This window comes from Anarhichas minor, unplaced genomic scaffold, assembly GCF_050575085.1.
Source record: "Anarhichas minor isolate MPS153535 unplaced genomic scaffold, ASM5057508v1 ptg000073l, whole genome shotgun sequence".
Lineage (NCBI taxonomy): Eukaryota > Metazoa > Chordata > Actinopteri > Perciformes > Anarhichadidae > Anarhichas > Anarhichas minor.
The window spans coordinates 9,132,266-9,154,440 of NW_027466519.1; the positions used below are offsets into that span (position 1 = coordinate 9,132,266).

Sequence of the window (22,175 nt, forward strand, 5' to 3'; positions counted from 1 at the left end):
GTTACACAGGTGTATTAACCATTAACACGGTACAGCTGTCCATGAAGTCACACAAAAACGATGAGCTAATAGGGTGACAGGTTGAATAAGCTGTATTTCACATTCAGAGCATTAATATATCATCAATAACCATCATCTGTGTAAAGATCTAGTGTAGCAATGTCTCCCTGAGCAGAGAGTGAAGTCTCTCTGCCTCTGTGTGTTGTTCACATAGCCGGCCTCGTGCATGCGAGTGCCTTTTAGTGCATGCGAGTGCTTTTTAGTTCATGTGAGTGCATGTTAGTGCCTTTTAGTGCATGTGAGTGCATGTTATTTTATGTGAGTGCATGTGCGTGCACTACTATACCACTATACTATACTACCACTATACTATACTATACTATACTACTATACTACACCACTATGCTATACTACACTACTATATTACTATACTACTACACCACTATACTACTACACCACTATACTACTATACTTCACAGCTACACCACTATACTGTACTACTATACTACACTACTATACTAGCCCATTTACAGCAGAACGGAAAAAACGAGTTGCATGATAGAAATAAAACACGTTAAGTGAATTCGATGAGATGTTACTAGATACCACACCAAAAGTCAACAGTTGGACTAAGTATCAAAATGGAATCTTCATTCTTTTTCTTTTCTTGGTGGAAAAAGTCTTCCATATCCTTTGTCAGACAATTCTACAAGTCGTAAGCACAATATTTCCAGCTGACACATTAGTTAAAACATTTATTTCATAATGATCATTTACAGCGTTTCAAAACAGAGAAACCCTTAAACTTTGTCAGCAGGTAATGAATGCAAAACCCTTTTTCGACAGTTTGCATTGAAATGAAATCGTGCTTTAAAAAAGTAAAAAATATAATACTCAGTCGTGGGTTTTCCTAGTTGTCATAACCACTGTAACCAACGTGAGACTGACCTTACTCTGCCACTGCCGACTGTAACCAGATCTTCAAACTAAATAACTGTCACGTGAGCTACAAACTGTACATTACTAAAATATTTATTTCACTTCCTTTTTTTGATTTCCAAAGGCAGTTAAAGCAGCAGCGTGTAGGATTTAGTGGCATCTAGTGGAGAGGCTGAACTCCCCTCCCTACGATGGCCTTCAGGTAACGTAACAACTTAAATGTCCCTCTCTAGAGCCAGTGTTTGGTTTGTCCTTTCTGGGCTCCTGTAGAAACATGGCAGTGAAACATGGCAGACTCCAAGGGGACCTGCTTCTGATGTAGATATGAAAATCCTACACACTGGTACTATAAAATGTACTTTTTTTATTGAACCTGCACTGACAGCACGTACGTGTCAGTGTGATCTTTTGTTACTTGATTACATTCATGTACAGAGTATGTACTTAAACCGAGAATACACTTCCTGTATTTTAAGTGACAATGCTCAGGTGATCAACTGTAACATCCCTGCAGAGGTAAACCCGTCCACATGAGGGCGGTACAGAGACAAGTCAGAAACAGCTTCATCCTCAGTCCGCCTGCTGTAGCACCGATCACTCCCTAAACATGTGACATTTCCTAAACATACATGTGTGAGTATGTTTTGGGTATTATCTACTGTAAAGACGTGGCTGTGGAAGTTTTCTATGTGAGTGCAAAGCTGGTAAACTACCGCTACAAGCTGTAATTCACATTGAGTGCTCTCCCACAGCGTCAGGAAATATTCACACTTGGTTACGCGTGAAAGACTCTTCACTGCTTCAAAGACTTGAAAAGAACATTGTGACATTAACGTGGCAATAGACAACTTTTCAATTCCCCCCCCCCCTAGCGTTACCAAATGCTATTATTGTTGCTGCTGCTGCTGTTGTTGTAGCAAAGATAACAGGATTGCTTTCATTTTTCTTCCGAGATTACAACTGGCAACAAATTTGGCGACCATCAGAGGGAAAAAAACAAGACCTATTCAAATACATATCCCTATTCAATCCCAGTGCAGCTCAGAGTAATTACAGGGTAAGCTTTATGCAAATTAATGCACCATGACGTCACCGGTATGCAAATGAGAGAATGATAAATGTATAGAGAGCTGGCACGCCGTTCATTCCTATGAAAAGTTGCAGAGTGGCGCATGAAGCAAAGAAATGTTGACTTCCGAGTATAGAGTTCCGGTAAAAATACGTGAATCTTCCTTATCACTGGATCCATAGAGCATGAACACTATTGTTGCTTTTAGCCCCGCCTCCAGGCCCTGCCTCGTTCTTATTCACACGAACAGAGGAAGGTTTAGCACTTCTAGGACCTAATGAGTTAAATTACAGATACGTAATTTAACATTACGTTACCTGAAGGCCATCGTAGGGAGGGGAGTTCAATTTACGGATACGGAAGTTGTTTGGCCACTATGCCAAATTTGCCTCAAAGTCTGCGCTCTTCCTGGGGGCTTGGTATGACGTTGGAGCTATTGCTAGCTACTTTCATTGGAAATGAGCTGTCGACACACTGTCGAAAGCCTTCACCTTCCCTGGAGATCGAACCCGGTGGCAGACAGAACTGCACAGTGACAACCAGGCTTATAGGGAATCAATGGAAACAATATTCTATAGCCAGTACATCGTGCTATCAACATTTACTTCATAATGATAAGTTCAAGCTAAAAACCTGCCTATTGCCACTTTAACAAAAGGCACAGAAGCATTCACATAGATGACACCTCTAGGTCCGTCTGCACTCTTACTGTGGCCTGTAGCCACCCAGCTGAGGCATGTAGCTGGAGGCCGGCGCTGTTGACTGGCCGTCTGTCGGTGTCGCCTGCTCACAGTCCTCTTCCAGGGGACAGAAGTCCAGAGGCTCCAGCACCTCCTGCTGCTCCATGATGTCAGTGTGTGTGGAGCAGGGCAGGCGGGGGAAACGCTGGGACTGTCTGCTGCCCTCCTGCAGCAACGTGTCTGGGTTCTCCTCAGAGTCCAGCAGGGGCTGCGTGGACTCGGACCGTGAAAAGACAGCCTGCTGGGGTTGGGAGTTCGGGGTCTGACCCTTGTAACCACTGGAGGCCATCACCGAGGAGTACTGAACGGTGCTGGCCGTGGTGTCGGCCATGTCGCCACCCTCGTCGCTGTCGGACACACTCTGGCGAGGTGAGGACATGCAGGAGGAGCCACCGATGCCGCTGCTGTGCTCCTCGGACAGATACTTGTCCTTCTTCAGGGCCAGACTGGCCTTGTCCTCCTCGAACATGCCTTTCCCATCGCACACATCCACATCGAGCACGCTGACGCCACACAGACCGTTCTCCTTTGGTGTCTCTGTCTGTAGAGGACAAGTTGAAAAGAAAAGTCTAATTATGATCAGACTGAAAAGTGACTGGAGTCTAAGGCCTCTAGTTTCACTAGTGAGAGCAGTGATGGTGTGGTGAGAATAAGGACACTTCTTAGTCAACTTATCAGTGGGCATAAAAATAACAAGCATAAACCTTTCTTTTGGAATATTCCTGATCGCAGTGATCCCTCACAATGGTCCCTCCCAGTGGTCCCTCCCCAGTGGTCCCTCCCCAGTGGTCCCTCCCCAGTGGTCCCTCCCCAGTGGTCCCTCCCCAGTGGTCCCTCCCAGTGGTCCCTCCCAGTGGTCCCTCCCAGTGTTACTGGTCCGCTGCAGAATGAAAGCAGGCTAGAGCTGGAAAACAACACGGCGCTTGAGAGATTTGCTCTGTGCAAGCGAACCTTTGTCGGGTCCGACTGTTATAGGATGTTGATTTGTCGCACATTGAATACTATACATGCCGTCACCCTCATGTGTGTCAGTTCAAAAGGAGTCCTCACTTTCAAAGGATAATCAGGAGACCAGTTTCCAATGGTGCTCTCTCCAGGGTTTGGAATCCGGGGCCAAAAGTTCTCCATGATCCTGTAGGAAGAGAGGAAACACTGAGGGTTATGTCTCAGCTTAGCGACTGTGGATCCACATAAGATCTTTTCAAACATTTTCATTCACTATGTATCTGAGCAATGGGGTTCAGCGATTATTTCTTCGGGGTACGCTCAGATGGACCAGTTCATAAGACGGTCCACGTCTGAGGACTGGAGGGTTTAGAGCTGTTATGAATGACCACACACTAGTGTGATGAAAAGCCTGCCATCATTAAGAGGCACATTTATTTAAAACCCTTGTAATGTCCTCCCGATTGCCATACACCTTTTGTCCTCTGGGGTCAAAAATGACCCCGCCTGGTTTGACTGTTATTTAAAGCATACAGTATAAATTGTCAATCAATTCTGTTTTACACCTTTAGTCTTACTTCAGTCCAACACATTACCACACATTTTTCCCTTTATTTGGGAATTTAGGGCCAATAGACCTTGTTTGCATAAAAGTAGACCCTGTTTTTGGGTGAAAATACAATGAAACAATGAATTATTTTGACTTTATATTATTTTAACTATTTGACTTATCACAGAGAGGTATATATCAAAGTTTAGTGAGGATGCTGTTTTTGAATCATTTGAATTTTTCTAATGGCAGCACATAATCACACATGTTGTCCTCTGGGGTCAAAAATGACCCCGTCTGGTTTGACTGTTTTTAAAGCATACAGTATAAATTATCACCCACCTCTGTGTTTCAACTCTTTAGTCAACTTTATTCCAACTCATTACCTGACATATAAAACATGTCAACATTCATTTCTGCAACATTTAACCCTCCTGTTACCTTCAAATTTACTAACACCTGTTATCCTGGGGTCATTTTTGACCCCAGCAATTTGAACCTCCAGAAAATTATTATAATTCAGTGTGGCTTTGTGGCACAAGGCAGTAAAACTGCCTGTGCCAAAGCACACTGTAGTAAAACTGCCTGTGCCAAAGCACACTGTATATTATCCATCGGGCTTACCCATAATAATAATAATCAGGTTTATCCAAAAGTTTGGCGCGCCTCTCCTCACACAGCGTTGCCAACAGCGGCGTGAAAAATACATCAAAACGTGCGGCCTGATTGGGAATAGTGTGCTATCTATTTTCCGGAGAGATTCGCCTAGCGGTTTTCCCGAAAATTCTCAAAAATTCTTGTTTTTTGTTGACTACCTAAATAGCCCTTTAAATAAAACACCCCCGACACCCAAAAGCATATACATCCAGAATCCCTGTTACGGGACTATGGAGAAATATGCAGATCACCATAACATCTCACTGATTGACCTAAAGTTGGAAAGAGATATTTTTTGGGTGTTTTAATGGCTTTACATATCACTTTACATATCAACATGTTGAGTTTATGTTTACCCAGTTGTCCCCATGAAATTAGGAAAAGTCATTAAATATTAAGCAAAATAAATGATGTCTCATTTATTTAGAGACGTTAAACGACTAATGGGGTCAAAAATGACCCCAGGACATTACAAGGGTTAAATGGGGACCCTGCTTCTCTCCTCAAAGACAGTCGTGGTGGGCTTCAAACCCGGCTCTGAGAGCAGCGGCTTAGGTGTTCAGACTTACGCATCTTTTTTGTAGACACAGAGCAGCATGGTCCCGACAACGATGAACAGAAAGCCAAGGCTCACTCCGACCACAATGCCCTCCATCTCTCCTGGTGCTGAGGGAAACACAGAGAATACCACATTCTACCAACAACCACACAAGCCAAGCTAGAGAGAAACAGTCGCGTCAGTAGACTTCATAATAGCAGTCCAGCTGTGGTCGAGTCTCCACAATGAAGGAAATAAATTGAGCTGATCAACGTGTGTGTGTGTGTGTGTGTGTGTGTGTGTGTGTGTGTGTGTGTGTGTGTGTGTGTGTGTGTGTGTGAGAGAGAGAGAGAGAGAACAGAGCCCTCCCTCATGTGCAGTTATTTATCTCTTATGAAAGCAGCCTTTGCTGGATGTTTTCTATCAGCGCTGGTAACATATTAAAGTGCAGAAGCCTGAGATCAAATCTAAACTTGATGTTTGAGGAATGGAAAAACCATACAAAGGAAAATTTCCTGAGCATGACACAAATTATTAGGATTGAAAAATAGTATCATGGCAATATTTCGAGTTATCGGGGTATTTACAAAGACGACAGATGCAAATGAGCCCAGTCACAGTTCATGTGCAGCTAAATAAGATCTCATGCCATTTCTTTGTGCATGTCTAGCAAGAAATAGATCAATGGCGGTCGAGAGGGAGTACCATTTAAATGTGTAAGACCTATATCGTCATATAACCTCAACAGATCCTCTACATCCTGTTTACACAAATGCCTGACTCAAGCTAAAAAAGAAAATACATTCTTGTAGTATTACAACAACTTCTTCATCACATTATGAATGAATCCTTAATGGTTTTTTCTCATAATTTAATGATGCCTCTTCTCAAAACAGGATTCTGTGAACCAGGCCGTGTCAATAAGGTATCAATGAACAGTATCAGTATGCTAGATGTCTAAACTGAACTTTGGCTGTGACTTTGTGTGTGTTTGTATGTTGTGTCACAGTCTAATCTTTTTATGGAAAAGTCGAAATTGGCTCTGGGACATTTTTGAATCATCATGGGATCATTCATCACGGCCACCAAGGTTTCCACTCACCATATTTCAGAGTGGTGAATGAGTGACAGATGCTGATGGCTGAGCCATTGATGGTTGAGACTTTGATCCAAGTGTCATACTTGGTGTCGCCTGTCAGTGACGTCAGAGTGTATGAGGTGCTGTCAGCTGGCACGGTTCTGTCTGAAAATGAGCAAAACAGAAATGAGCAAATAAGAGTGGCGTTTGGGTACCGTCAGGAAAACACTTCCTGTGGTCCGACACTAAATAGACAGCCGTCTTGTTCTATTCATGGCAGAGCTACGTACTGTGAGTTTTGGTTCCATTTGTGTAGAATATGGTGTAGTTTGTGATGAAGCCTTGCCGACTGCTCTGGGGGAGCTCCTTCCAGACCAGCTCGGCCTTGTTATGTCCCGGTTTACCGTTCAATCTAACAGCGGGGGCTTCAGTCGGAGCTGCAACCAACACAGCAACATCATCATGTAGCTAATCATGCAACTGGATTCAGATACATCCTGACTTTGTACTGATGATTTGTGGCAACATCTCTGGAGGAACTGGTTGTAATTAAAAAACTTGAGAATTGAAATTTGTCCTATTATCAAGTCTAACAAAACTAAATCGTTTTAATCGTGGCCCATTATTGGTTCAGAATCTTGCATACAGTTCCTGTATTCTTCCTCTTCATTAACACTGAATGCTGCGAAAACAGGAAGTCAAAGAAACAGTTACATCCTGTTCGAGTTTGCAGACCTCGTTCAGATTTATTTATACAAGTATGTAAACATAGATTTATGTGGAAATGTGTGTGTATCTGGTATAATATTCTATCCTTTGCTCTTTTAATGTCTACCTGGGAAACACTTTGATGCTCGTTTTGATAAGTGTTGTATAAAGAAGATTTATTATAATCAACCACACAAGACATGTGTTTAGATTAAACCTTTGTCCCACAACATGAGACGAATAGCCAACAATCTAGCGTTAAATATTACTATTACAGAGAAAAATAGGATTTTCTACAAAAGGTAGCATTTGTTGTCAAAACTAAGAGGCAATCAGCTCTTCAATCAGACGTTGGGTCTTGCAGTCTGGTGGACAGCAACTGCGGCGTCTGGCTCTAAAAACTGCCTTCACCTCATTGCCCACGTGTTCATCAACAAATCTAACTGGCATGCATTGTGCGGTGATCGATTCTGCACAGGACCGGCTCATCTCAGATGAGCCTAATAGCCAGCACTAATCCAAGACCAGATCTTAATGGCCTAAGTACGGTGGCCCTGAGAGCTCAATGCACCACACATTAAGGAAACGCATGCAGATAGACACAACACCAGAATAAAGAAGTATCTTCACCAACTTGGAGACACATCCGCAGCATTTATGAAAAAGTGGCGCAAGGAAAGTATCAAGGGGAAACAAGAAAGCGATGCACACGGCTATGACAAGCTTCTTGTTGCCGTTTGTGGAGTTACTAAAGCCGGACGTCAGCCATTGGTGTTGGAAAATGACCTCAAGTTGATGTTTTGTTGGTTTATTTTAACACTGTGACGGCATGATTCAGATATGATTGCATATATCTGCTGTTAACCTAGCGTTAGCATTTAGCTCATTATTATGATATCTGAATCATGCAATCACATGACAGGATAGCAGACTTCAACAACTCCATAAGTCACAAACCATGGCAACGAGCGTTTTCCAGCCGTGTGTATCACTTTGTAGGGTCCCCTGGAAACAATGTTGTGTTGTGAGCTCATTTTCTAAAGGACTGCGCGTGTATCGTCAAATGTGACATCATCTGCTTGTGTGGCGTTTGCTCGTGGTTTCTTAACTTGCCTATGAGAGTAAAAAGATTAGATAAGTTAGCAGCAGAGGTTCTGTTCCTGCTAAACTTAACGAGCCTAAAGCCGGCTGTGAAAAACACAGACAAGAAAGGCTCTTCCTCACAGTAGTGAAGGTGATGGCAGGCCAACCACAGCCCCTGTGACTGCTCTGTGGGCACGCTCACATTCTGGGTGTTTAATGACAACGATTTGTTCCTTGAGACATAACACAGGAAGCAAAGTGAAGAGGAGCATCTCCACTGCACAGTGCATGTACAGTATTATTGGCTGGACAACACTGAAATGTGTTACACCTCTGCACTTTGTTTGTGGTGAAAATTCATGTCACAATGAAAAACCATTCATTCAGTTGTTAAAGAAAAATCAATAGTTATTGAACGGAGGTTTATCATTTAAATATGACAAAATGCAAACATAAAAAGGAAACACATACAACAACGTGTACCTTCTATAAACCCCACAGTTACCAGCTTCAAAGTATGTGGCTTTTTTTCCTCTGTCTCACTTTTTTGTAAATGGTATATCTCTGCTTGCTGCTTTTAATATTCACAATACAATGGTTCACTCCTTACAATGAGTCACAATGAGTGTGTGTGTTATCGTACCTCCTTGCTGCAGATAGGCTGCTGTGCTTGCTGGTTTCCCAGTCCGTCCAGAGTATATTGGATACACAGATACATTGTAGCAAACAAACTTCTCAAGGTTGCCTAGATTTCAGAAAGAAATGTTAGTTTAAAAGGTAAAGGAAGGCCTGTAGAAACCATGTATTTAGATTAAAGCGGAGTATCAATTAAGTGATACTCAACCCAAATCCAGCTTTACAGTATGACACACCCTGTGGGCTTGAAGGGTGGCTGGAGAAAAGCCATGTCAGCTTGGATTTACACATTGTCACATTATGTAGTGCAGCAATCTGCACAGAAACTACATAACTATGCTGAATATGAATGCAGACTTGATGTTGACTGGATCACACCACATAAGCAGCTTTCTGAGTCTGTTCATTAGTTTTCATACTGTATAGAAAGAAGTGGCAAACATAGACCGACTGGAAGGGTAGAAAAATTCACAGTCTATACCCAGTGTTTGAAAATGCACAGCAAAACAAAGTATCCATGATTCGTAGCATACACTGTTGTGGTATTCTAAGCTGCAGTTAACCACATTACCACTAGGGTGCACCTCACCATCACTGCAGTGAAAAACATCCACAGCCCAACATCATATCGCCATGAGCCTCAGTAGCAGGGCTCTTTCTCCTTCATTCAAAATAAAGTCATGGTCTGCATGTTCCTCTCGACAGATCCAGTGTGACTTAGCTCGATCACTGGTGTATCCTATTCAGGTCCCTGGGCCTGCCACTCAAACGGTTAGTTCCTCTCTAAAAGGGCTCATTCAAGGCAGCATCACTAAGTGATTGCATTTTCATTCCCCAATATATTCGACTCACTATACCATGGAATCATGCTCAACAAACTGTTTGACAAGTTTCTATGAATGTTCGGACTGAAACTCACGACAACTCATTATTGGAATCTATTGCAACTGTGCACATCCAAGCTGACCACAGTCCATGATGGACCTGCACAACTATCTATCTACTGTATAGACCATGAGTGGTTCATTCTCAATTAGGACATATTTTGTATGAAATATCACTTTGAGGGCACGTTGGAAAGGAAAAGGGTTACCTTTAATGGCAGTGTGCCTGGTGTTTCTGTTTTCCCTCTGCCAGTCCGTCTGATCACCACTGACCCACTCCACCACGTACTCTGACAGAGCTGTGCTGTTGGGGGGTTTCCACTCCAACCTCAGCCGGTCCCCATGGGGCCACACCTTCAGCTCTCCAACTGGAGCGAGCTCTGGAACACACACACACACACACACAATATCACATTGTTACTTTGAGCATTCACAACACTCAGAAAATGTAATTATTAGCTGTGTTGAGCAGCAGCATGCGTCTGTGTGCACAGGGTCAGACCAGACGCAGCAGCGGACTACAGTCCAGCCTGCAGCTGAGATCTCGGCTGCAGTTCCATAAACAGCTGGAGTCTCTGCTCTGGACTGAGGGTAAATTGTAGGAGGCTTCGTGAATCAGCTCATTACGTTCCAAAAAAACAACGGCCATGTGGTGCAGCAGCACATCATATTGTGTCATATAGAATATTTGGATGTCAATTGGACTACATACACTGAACTAAAAAATAAACCCAACACTTCTGTTTTTGCTTTTTTCCATTTTTCACAAGTTAAAAATAAAGACCTAAGACTTTTTCTATGCACATTAAAGGATTATTTCCTCAACCTTTGTCACATATTTGTTAAAATCATGTTAGTTAGTGAGCACCTCTTTGTTAAGATAATCCATCCTCCTGACAGGAGAACCTACATATCCGGCTTCTTCACCTGCAACATCGTCTGACAATAGCTACCAGGAGAGCCGATGCAACAAGTCAGCAGGGTCTTGACCTGACTGCAGCCTGTTGTCGTAACCGACTTCAGTGGGCAAAGGCTCACATTCGATGGCATCTGGCACTTTGGATGCCATCTCTTCATGAATGAATCCGGTGTGACCCAAAACATGCACATCTGTAGCCCTAGTCATGTGAAATCCATCATTCAGAGTCTTCTTTTCTAGATAAAACTGCTCCTTTTAGAGTGGCCCAAGACACACCTGTGTATCAAACATGCTGTTTAATCAGCATCTAGACATGCCACACCTGTTAGGTGGATGATCTTGGCAAAGGAGAGGTTCTCACTAACACAGATTTCAAGAAATTTGTGAGAATAAATTGAGACAAATAGTTGTCCTCGGAGGTTGAGGCAGCGACCATGAAACTCAGCGTCCTGGGTCCTGTTCCAGCTGGGAACCTTTGTTGCATGTCATCCCCCATCTCACTCTGTCCCCTCATTTGTCACCTCTCTACTGTCCACTTGAAAATAAAGACAAAGTCAAAAGATACCGATTGGACGACGTAGCCCAGTTTTAAGGATAAATGAATTTGGAGTACTGACCTGGATTAGGTTTTTGTCTTGTTAATATAACAGAACAGTAGGACAACGAGAGGGGCTAGATTTGGATGAACAAGTCCCAGGATGAATACTGGACCTAATAGTCATCAATAAAAAAGGTAAGGAACTTGTCTCAATCATTTATAGAAAAACACAGTAATGTAGTGGTGAAACAATGTTATTAATAGTGTTAAATAAAATCTTAGGATGTCTTTTTGAAGAAGAAATTAAGTTTGAAGAGTAAGCAGTTCTAGCTTCCTTTAATACAGCATTAAAATAATCTCGGAGATGTTTGAGGTATGTGCGATGCACTTCTAGTCCAGTGGCTTTCCAGAGCCGCTCGGTCCTGCCTCACTTTGGTCTCAGGCTGCAGACAGCATCTGTCATCCACGGAGAAGTGCTGCAGATAGTCCTAGTCCTATCCCTAAATGGTGCCACTTTGTCCAGCAACGTGGTGAAATGCTCATTAAAAGACTGCATTAAAAATTCAACATTATTAAGATTTGTGTTAATATCACAGCAAAAATGCATTGAGAACTGATCAGCTGTACTTTTTACCAAGTAAAAATGTGGGGACCAAGTGCTTGTCTAAGACACAAGGGGTCAGCATTTACAGAGAGATGAAAGAAAATACATTTATGATCACTGATCAATAGGTTCTCGGGAAGTCCGATAAAAACTGACCCGCTGGACCGGGAAGTCGATAAATTAAAACAGCTTTATGTACATATGCCAGTGGAGTACAGAGTTACAGCATTAATAATAAATGCAGCGGATTAGATTATACTATGTAGGTGTGCCTTTAGAGTGTAACACCTACCATGTGCTTTTTTTGAGATGACCAACGATGCCTCAGCAGATTTCCCCACAGAATTGACAGCAGAGACGTACACTTCAACAGATTTCTTGTCAGCCAGGTGAATCTGTTGAAGGACAGTGATAGCGCCGCTGTCTGACCTGTTGACTGGGAAACTCCCCAACTCCAAACTCCCATTCTTCACTTTATCCTTCGGGTCTTGAATCTTTACGTTGAATCTTGTTATCCTCCCATTGGCAAACACAGGATCCTGGCAGAAACAAAGTCACACACTGTATGTTACTTTTCTGCATCAACTCAGAAATACAACTGCTGCAAAAACAGTGTGGTCTTCAGAACCTGGGATGCAATTATCTCAAAAAAAACATTTAGGTACATTTTAACATTGTTTTGGTTACTATTATTGTGATGCCATTGTGTGCTGTGTATTCAGGCCTTTACTACCCTTATCCTTCAAAGGTTAAGGCTTTGTTCAACAGAACTCTGTTGTCCTCCGAATAAAAAAAACATTCATTCAACACAGTGAGTGGAGTTTATGGTGAAACACCTTTGAAAGAAGCACTTTGTGGCACTGCTCTGCAGGCAACACAGATACACGTACCTGTGCTGCTGTTTGTTTGTTGTTTGTTTGGCTTTTTGTGAACGATCGGTTTGCCCTATGTTCAATTCGTATGATCAAGACGAAGGACTATATGATGGCGTGTGTTTTGGGATTTTTTCTGGTGACGTTACTGCTCCTGCAAACTTTTCACCACCTGCAAGGCTATACCGGCTTGGGCAAGTAGCAACCAGGCGCTATCTTACACGAGGGAAGCGCTCTTGTCTCTACGCCACTATGGAGATAAGCTCCTCAAAAATGTGCCGGAAGATATTAGAGCTCCACATCGGCAGCAATTGCGGAAAAGAGGCCGGAGAGGAGGCCTACGACAACAGCTACGGAGAAGAGGCAATCGACCGCCCCTGCCATCTATAATTCTGAGTAACGTAAGGTCGCTGAGGAATAAGATGGACGAACTCCGACTCCTGACAAGGGTATGCTTTGAGTACCGCGAGTCCTGTATCATGCTTTTCACTGAGACTTGGTTACACCCCGAGATCCCTGACTGCTGTGTTGGTATAGAGAGGCTCTCACACATTCGCTCTGACAGAAGCGAGCTGTCAGGGAAAAGCAAAGGGGGCGGGCTCTGCTTGTACATAAATGACAAGTGGTACAGACAGCACACAGTCTGGGAGAAAATCTGTAACCCTGATGTGGAACTGTTATGTGTGAGTCTCAGGCCGTTCTACCTACCTCGAGAGTTTGGTAATATCCTCATCTGCTCTGTTTATGTACCTCCCAATGGCAATGCCTCGAGGGCTGCGGCACAGGTGGCAGACTGTGTTCACGAACAACTACAGCGGACCCCAAACGCCCCGATTTTCATCATTGGAGATGTTAATCATTGCATCTTAAACATTGCATTGCCAGGTTTTGAACAGTATATTAAATGTGATACCAGGAAGAATCGGACTTTAGACAAGTGCTATGGTAATGTAAAACATGCATACACAGCCATAGCTAAACCACCCCTGTCTAACTCTGACCATAACACTGTTCACCTGATCCCCACATACAAAACAGCCCTGAAGAGCAGTAAACCTCCGGTTAAATCTATCAATGCATGGACAGATGACAGCATAGAAACACTGAAAGGTTGCTTTCTATGTACAGACTGAGATACCTCCTCTGGAGAGCCAAACCTGGACAATGCCACAGAAGTTACCACAAGTTACATACAATTTTGTGTTGACACTGTGATTCCAAAAAGGACAATAAAAGTCTACCCTAACAACAAACCTTACATCACAAAGGAGGTAAAGGACTGTATTAACAGAAAAAAACAGGCATTTAAGACCAACGACCACCTACAACTAAAAACTGTACAAAAGGAGTTGAACCAGAGGCTGAAAGAAGCTCGGGAACACCATAGGGAGGCAATAGAGGAAAACCTCCAGGCTATGAACTCTAAAAAAAAAAACATGGAATTCCATGAAAACAGCCACCAACATGAAACCCACAAAAAAAATCCTTATATGTTGGAGATGAACTGGCTAAAGCAAATGAGCTGAATGTTTTTTACAAGCGGTTTGACAATTATGACTTCTCTGCTGAATGTGACATGGTGCTTGATAGTATTGCTATTGATGATGTTGACAGGCTAGAGATTGACCATGAATCCATCAACAAGGTCCTTAAGCAAATCAATGTCAACAAGGCCACAGGTCCAAATGGTATCTCTGCTTTTCTATTAAAAACATGTGCAGATGAATTGACACCTGCCTGGTGCCCCATTTTCCAGAGGTCCCTAGATTCTCACACTGTACCAACACAATGGAAAAAGGCAATCATCATACTGGTCCCTAAGAAACCCTGTCCACAGGAGAATAATGATTGTAGACCTATTGCTCTAACCTCTGTTGTGATGAAGTGTATGGAGAAGCTCATGGTGAGTAAACTGCGGCTGGATGTAGGCCCACAGCTAGATCCCTACCAGTTTGCATACACACAGCAGAGAGGCACTGATGATGCAACCAACAGTATAGTGCATCTAGTGACTAAACACCTCGAGAATCCGAGGGCCTATATGCTAGACTGTTATTTGTAGATTTCTTTCTTAGTACTACACTCTGTGTTGTTTTAAAATCTTAAAAAGTATAGGGGTAACTAATAGCCTGACGCATCTAGACGATAGATGAGAACCCAAAATTTGGGTTAGACAGTGACCTCTAACGGTTAAGGCTAGACATTGACCTCTAACGGTTAAGGTTAGACATTGACCTCTAACAGTTAAGGTTAGACATTGACCTCTAACGGTTAAGGCTAGACAGTGACCTCTAACGGTTAAGGCTAGACAGTGACCTCTAACGGTTAAGGCTAGACAGTGACCTCTAACGGTTAAGGCTAGACAGTGACCTCTAACGGTTAAGGCTAGACAGTGACCTCTAACGGTTAAGGCTAGACAGTGACCTCTAACGGTTAAGGCTAGACATTGAGCTCTGGGTCATTTAGGTTGACGGGCAGCGAGTCTCACAACAGTTTTTGCAAGTCTTCGCAATTTGTGGGTTACAATGTGGACAAGACCGTCATAACCCTTGGCTACATTATAGTGTAGGTTTCGACCTGACGTCCGTTTTGTACAACATGATTGGTTATTGACTTTGTTCAAGGTGTGAAAGCTAGGAAAAAAATCGACATTGTATTCATGTAGGATTACATGTATATGTAGGGGGAAACTCCAAGCTTAGCTTCATAGAACTGTATAGAAAAAAGCTGTATAGAACATGTGTAGGCATTGCAGTGTTTTTGGTGTTCTATGTTTTCCAAAGCAAATGGTGACATTTCTATTATTAGGTGTGACCGTTTTTGAGAGTTAAATTGAATGTGATGTGGTTATTTACCTTACAAATAAACTGCACTCGTCGGTTGTTTATGCCGTCACCTTCAGCAATGATTCTCCATAAATCCGGTTTACCTGGTACTAGGACAAAGAGAAAAAAGGAAACTAAAACTTAAATATCTCGTTTACCAAAATGACATAAGGAAAATCATCACACCGCATCTTACAAATCTACATTACAACATTAGAGTCGGCAGATTCAGCGGTTCAACAATTCCTTTCACCGCTGTAAATTTGCATTTAAAATATGTTTGTCATCTTAACGGTTAGTGATCAATGAGGCTGCAAGACATTTTGCACAAATTGTGTTTACCAGGCTGCACCTTGTGGCAGTCAAACCCCATTTAGTGCTTACTTTGAACAGTGCAAATCTACACCAGACACTAATATCAGTGCTTTAAGTACTGACCGAGTGCAAGGAAGGTCTCAAGTACTTAGTTACAAGGACTCATATTAGCCGTGTTTCCATTCAATTGTCAAGCAAATTTCAAACAAACTTTTGAAATGCAAATTAGGCCTGGTTCCATCAACTGGTTTTGAGCGAATAACTGCATCGCTACATCATAGTTGGAGCTATAGGCTCTGCATGGCTGTAATCCGTCAGTAAATAGTAGAAGAACAAGAGACTGCGAAGCGGAAACAAAGTCGGCTTGGCCGTGTACGATAGAAAAACGGAGAGGTCTTTCACGTCAGCTAGTATTGGACATGTTTCATGCTGCTGGGAGAAAGGTGAGGATGAGATGATTGGATTAGGTTAGGCATTGACCTCAAGTATAAGAGGGTCAGGAAAGCCCACTGGTCAGCGCATGGGACCCGAACAAATCAGGTTGCCAGTACCTCGGCCAGTGGCCAATGCTAGCATTTGAATGCTGCACAGGGCGGGTCTTGCCGAGAATAGAAACGCGACGCCGACAGCAGAGCCCTGCATCTCGGACAGGTTGCCAGGCCACAGTGCTAGCTACTACACCACTGCACCTCACCCACGAATTACCTCAAGCGAGCGAACAACCTGTTTTCCAATGCAATACTTCAAAATGTGCATACAAATATGCGACTACAAATACAGTTATTGTGTCCATCAGGTATGACAGATATTTGACAATACATTTATCTGACGTTCTTCAATTGTCTTTGAACACCATGTTGTATTTGTTTGCCAAACACTTTTACTTGGTCAAAGCAGTCTGAAATGTCATATCATAAAACTCACAGTCCTCTGGTGTTCTCTTGGTAGCGTTGGTACTCCAGTTGCTCCAGTAACCGTGGCCCTCTCTTGCGTTTTTGCAGCACACCTGAGTGAAATATACTGTGTCTGGATGAAGGTTCTGGAGTCTGAAGGACTGTATGTCCATGGCAGTGTCATTAGGAGGTACCTAAAGGACATTAAACACAACTCTTTTATTGATTTGGTCAACTAATAATTAGAAAAGACAAACAGCAAACTTGTCAGTTGACCAGGCATCTACACGTAGAAAATAACACAAAAATATGGACCTGAAGAAAAAGAAGTTCATTTGAGTGTTCTAATGAGAAAAACATACTTACATAAGTCCAATTTTGAGATCCATGTTGGCAGAATCTTATTTTATATGTTAATCTCACATATTCTTTAGGAATAGGATGAGTCCAGTTTATCAGAAGGGAGGTGGGAAAACTCTTCTCGGAAATGACTTTGACATCTGATGGAGGGTTTGTTTTCACTGTAACAAAAGACACAACAAGCTGTTGTCCTGAGTCACATCTCAGCATTGTGACTGGTGTGTACAGGTTTTAGACCAGACTAGGTCAGAGCACGCAGACAGAAAGATGCAAACTTACCAAACATGCCGGCATCCTCATCCAGATGCTCAGACTGTATTTTCCCCAGTTTATTGTGTGCCTCCACCCAGATCTCCAGCGTCATATGATTGGGGAAAGTGGCTTCAAACTCCACTTGGGCACTGTTGTTTTTGGTCGACACATTATAGTGCTTAGGACCGCTGATAAAAGATTTGAATACCATTTAGAGGACTCAACAGCAAGGCCTACACAGTGATACATACAAATGGAATTCTTCCAACATTTTTCACAATACTTTTTTACATATTCCAATTTCCAACCTTTCAGCCCTCTCACTATAACACATAAATATATGCCCATCTCAGACATGAAATCTGTAACACTGCTGGCTTCATCTGCCTGTTGATGAAGAGCAAACATGATGGCTTGAAATAAAACCAAGGAACAGAGCAGTGGTGTCAGTTCTCTCACTGGCTGCAGCAGTGATCGAATGTAAAATGTAACTTGTAGTTGAATTATCTCTGTGCCTTGACTGACAATTATTGTCGCAGTTTGATCATTTATGACATCACGTCCTTTTACGTAGCTGAGTGTGGGGGGAATTTTGTTCAACGGAAAACGTAATGTGCCCTTCACACACACGGTCAACACTTGATTTTGGAAGACGGAAAAACATAGCTGCACTGGCATCGATGGGTTCAAAGGTGAGGTCTGTTGCACTTGTGACTAGTGGTGTAACGGTTCACGGATCGATCCGTGATCCGTTCGGTTCACACCTCACGGTTCGGTTCACACCTCACGGTTCGGTTCACACCTCACGGTTCGGTTCACACCTCACGGTTCGGTTCACACCTCACGGTTCGGTTCACACCTCACGGTTCGGTTCACACCTCACGGTTCGGTTCACACTTGTGAACTGTGGATTAATTTAGTTTTTTTACAGTGTAATCATCATAGTGTGTAATCAAGTTTTACTGCTGCTGTTCCTTTTCAAGTAACAAGTCCCTGAATATCAATGCAGAGTGTCAGTGAACAGATATAAAGCAGTGTGTTCACGTGAACGGAGCGTGTTAGAAGCATTTAACGGTGAAAGTCATGGCGAGCGGAGGAGCGTCAGAAGCTCCCAGCGTCATTTAAGTAGCAAGTTTGGGAGCATTTTGTCTTCCCTGTAACTTATAATGACGGATAAGGGTGGTGGACAAAACAGTTACGGTATGTAGGCGTTGTTTAAAGAGAAAGACACACGACGGCAATACATCCGGCATGTCCACACATATGAAGCTCCACCATCCGGTCTGTCAGCGACGGGAGCCAAGCCACAACAACAACAAGGTATCATCGCGGCATTTAAGAAAGCGTTTGTGGCAGAATCAGACCGGGCTAAAGCTATTACAGCATCTATTGGGGTCTTTATTGCTGCAGACATGAGGCCATACTCCGTTGTGGAAAACAAAGAGCTACGTGATTGTGACCGCTCACTTCATCACGGCGGACTGGGAGATTCATAGTCCGGTGCTGTAGACACGCCCCCTCTGGGAGAGTCACACAGACAGGTGCTGTAGACACGCCCCCTCTGGGAGAGTCACACAGACACACACCTGGTGCAGGTGCTGACAGACGCAGTAGAGTGGAAGCTAGACAGGCCCAATAGTAATATCCCAGTCACCACAGAAAGTCATCTCCCCAGACAATGGAGATATTCTAAGTTGTAGAGCATTTCACAGTAATGGTAAACATTATTGCAGTGTATTTTAATGACATAACCTGACAGGAAGTAAACATAGACCCAAGTTGTTGCCGAGCAGTTCAGTTCAGTTGAAACAGTGGAAGCTAGCTCACTGGCTGTTTCTTTCTTTCAGTATTGATCAAAGGACGAGGGTATCAACATACCTCATGTTGCACTTAAACTTAACAGAATTGAGTATTCTTGAATGTTTTATTTTTATTTGTTATTTAAAATGTTACTTTTTAAAACTGCTCAGCGTTTCATTTTATGAGCAGAATTATGTCAAATAAAATATTGTCGTTAATCATCCTTAAGTCAAGGTGGAAATTCCCTCCAGACGTTCCTGAGATATCCCGTTCCTGAGAATGGATCGGACGGACAGACAACCAAAAAACAACATTTATTTTGCCACATAGGCATAAAAACTTCTAGGGGTATACTCACGGGTTCACTGCGACATACAGTTTGTATGATGTATGGACGTTTTCGGTTTGACGTCCTACTGGGTCCCACTTACAGCTGATCATTCTAGAGATGTGCTTCTTCTCCTGAACGGCTACACAGGACAGATTCTCAGGCTTCCCCGGAAGATCTGACATCGAGACAGACAACCCAGACACATCTTATTTGCTTCATTTTTTAGTAGATGGTGTTTTTATATATACGAAACTACATGTTTACCTCTTTTTTTTTAATGACACGGGTATCAATGTATTTGAGAAACAACTCAAAGATAATAGTAAGTTTATGTTTAATCACAAAAATGTGTCTACTATTTGTTCAGGTTGCTTTTAAGCTCAAATTCAGACTACACTATTCCTTAGGCTCAGAAAGTCTAAGGGAACCGAACACACTGGATATACTTAATAAGCGTCCACATCACTGTAACAGTTGGTCTGTGAGCTCTCAAGGATGTTACCGGCATGTGATCATGTGAAATGTGATCATGACTAATAGAAAGAATTACCAAACATAGAAGCATTAAATACAGGTGGTTAGAAAACCGCTACCGATTTGGAAGTCCTGACAACTCAAACTTACAGCCTTTCTCAAGGTAGATCCCGTGAATAAATTTGCCTCTGTTCAGGGCACAATAGGGCGACTCTTTCTTGCAGAAGCAATATAACCACTGAGATTCTCCGGTGATGGGGACAGTGACATTGAGAGCAGATTCGTTGATCTTGGTGTATTGTTCTTTGGGTACAGTAGTCTCAGACAGATTCCAGTAGAGGTCATCTGCTGTGACTTCGGCTGTGTTGATGATCATGCACGTAGCCGTGAAGTTGGTCCCGATCTCTAAAGCTGGAGACTGTGGGGCTATCACCAAATGGTTGTTGTGTTCTGAAGTTGAAGGAGAGCAAGGCCATCAGAAAACAGCGTCAAATGAAGCTAAAAGTAACACCTGTTACCTTTATCTTCAGAAGACTAACACAACAAGAAAACAATTCAATGTTCGTTATCAAACTTTTTATCAAATGGAGGAATTCATCCTCCATTACATTTGTTAGGTCTCAATGATACACACTATGGGCCTTGGTGAGAAAAAAACTGAATGGAAGCATAACGTAGTTTGTTTTCTCCACAAGGTTGCTTTAAGAAGCAGGTGGGGTTAAATGTATTCTCAAGGCAGACATACTGACTTGTTATAGCTGGAGAAAACTGATGGAACTAACAGCATCAACAATGGTTAATGTGACATGTATGCACAATACCAGGGCCCTTGAGTTCAAGCATCTAAATGGAATGCACCCATCATTAATGTTATTAATTCCACCAGTGTTTCCTGCTGTGACATGTAGAAATGACCGTGGCAAAAAGATCTAGTGCACATCATTGTTAAAGTGTTAATTTAAACGTTATTGTGTCCACTCCAGGGCAGCAGCAGATGAGACATTACGCACGCAAACAGCAGCAGAGAACTAGACGTGACAATGTGTCTCCTGAAAGACAAACAGTGGCAGGACTCAGGATGGAGAAGGCTACTGACCAGCTGCAGCAGGAAGAGCGGAGGCAACGCAGGCTAACACCAACAGCTGGAGAGACACCATGATGACGACTAGCTAGGAACATAAACAGAGAACAAAACGTCAGACTGGAGAAAGTACCGTTAGCCTCACTTCTGTCTTAACCATAAACGCTACAAACTCACCACTTCACCACCTAGCCTCAGTAACTAACGCTAAACTAGTCATTGAGAAACGACGTCACGTATTGGCTGTTCATCTGACCCCTCTTTAAGTTCCATGTTCTCTGTTCTCACTTTGCTAAGATACTTGTGTTAACGCTAGCTAAGAATGCAGTGTTAGCTAATAGTGGCTAACGTAGCGTTAAGTTGTTCCATAAAAAATAAGCACAGACTATGTAGCGTGTGGCTAACAACGTACGTCACGTTACATAGTAGTCACAGCGCTGCGAATTCAATTTTAGGATAGCATTGAGAGCTCACATTTTCGCCATCCCTGTTAACGCCATGTTGTTTCCGCAGTCAAAAGCAAGACGTTATCACTTACCTAACTGGCTTCAATGTTGGTCCCTGTGTGATCTCACATCGATACCATATTCATGTATTGCTTAAATCGAACAATCGCCAAAACAAGAATTTTAGCTGTATTTTTTGTCACGTCCCAGTGATTGTGGGAGGTAGGACCGCCCACTTCCCGTCAAGGGAAACTTGTGTCGCAACATGTTGCGCCACACCGACACGATCTGACAGCATACTGATAGACCCACCTCTCTACTGGTGAGCTCTTTGGTATACTAGTGAGAGTTTAGCGATCTGCTCGCATGCTCAGTGAAGACATACTGTTTGCTGATTCGTCCGATAAATTGTCCGTCAAACATATCTGACTAATCGGTGGTTTCCTCTTTTCCTGTCTCGGATATACGCCCACCCCCCTGATATTTTCCAGTATGTCTCCGCCCCTCTAGTTCAAAATAATGCACGTGCCCGTAAAGGTTCGTGAACATTGACGTTGCAGAACAAGACAGCACATGATGTGATTGGGAGGGGATCATTTTACTGTGGTTGCCTTACCTTTACAAATCAGATTGCTGAT

The 22,175-nt window shown here is 42.8% G+C and overlaps 1 protein-coding gene across 1 annotated transcript; it reads right to left on the reverse strand.

The window, feature by feature from the left end:
• Nucleotides 1-742: 742 nt before the first annotated feature.
• On the reverse strand, nucleotides 743-21,827 carry il6st (interleukin 6 cytokine family signal transduce). The gene is made up of 16 exons (XM_076079545.1): nucleotides 21,630-21,827; nucleotides 21,107-21,179; nucleotides 20,161-20,460; nucleotides 19,564-19,711; nucleotides 17,433-17,593; nucleotides 17,160-17,314; nucleotides 16,825-16,987; nucleotides 15,616-15,695; nucleotides 12,181-12,427; nucleotides 10,037-10,207; nucleotides 8,951-9,052; nucleotides 6,807-6,953; nucleotides 6,541-6,681; nucleotides 5,470-5,566; nucleotides 3,799-3,880; nucleotides 743-3,289 (listed from the first exon to the last, which is right to left on the reverse strand). Exons 2-16 carry the CDS (start codon nucleotides 21,165-21,167, stop codon nucleotides 2,714-2,716), a joined length of 2,631 nt encoding a protein of 876 aa, XP_075935660.1. The 5' UTR covers nucleotides 21,168-21,179; nucleotides 21,630-21,827; the 3' UTR covers nucleotides 743-2,713.
• Nucleotides 21,828-22,175: the final 348 nt, after the last annotated feature.

What these genes read in the sequence shown, in the direction of transcription:
- il6st (XM_076079545.1), bottom strand. Translation starts at nt 21,167, where the DNA reads ATGGTGTCTCTCCAGCTGTTGGTGTTAGCCTGCGTTGCCTCCGCTCTT. An exon ending in TGAGGATGCCGGCATGTTTG is followed by an intron (nt 17,315 to 17,432) that starts GTAAGTTTGCAT and finishes CTTTTGTTACAG; the next exon opens with TGAAAACAAACCCTCCATCA. An exon ending in CAAGAGAACACCAGAGGACT is followed by an intron (nt 15,696 to 16,824) that starts GTGAGTTTTATG and finishes TCTTTGTCCTAG; the next exon opens with TACCAGGTAAACCGGATTTA.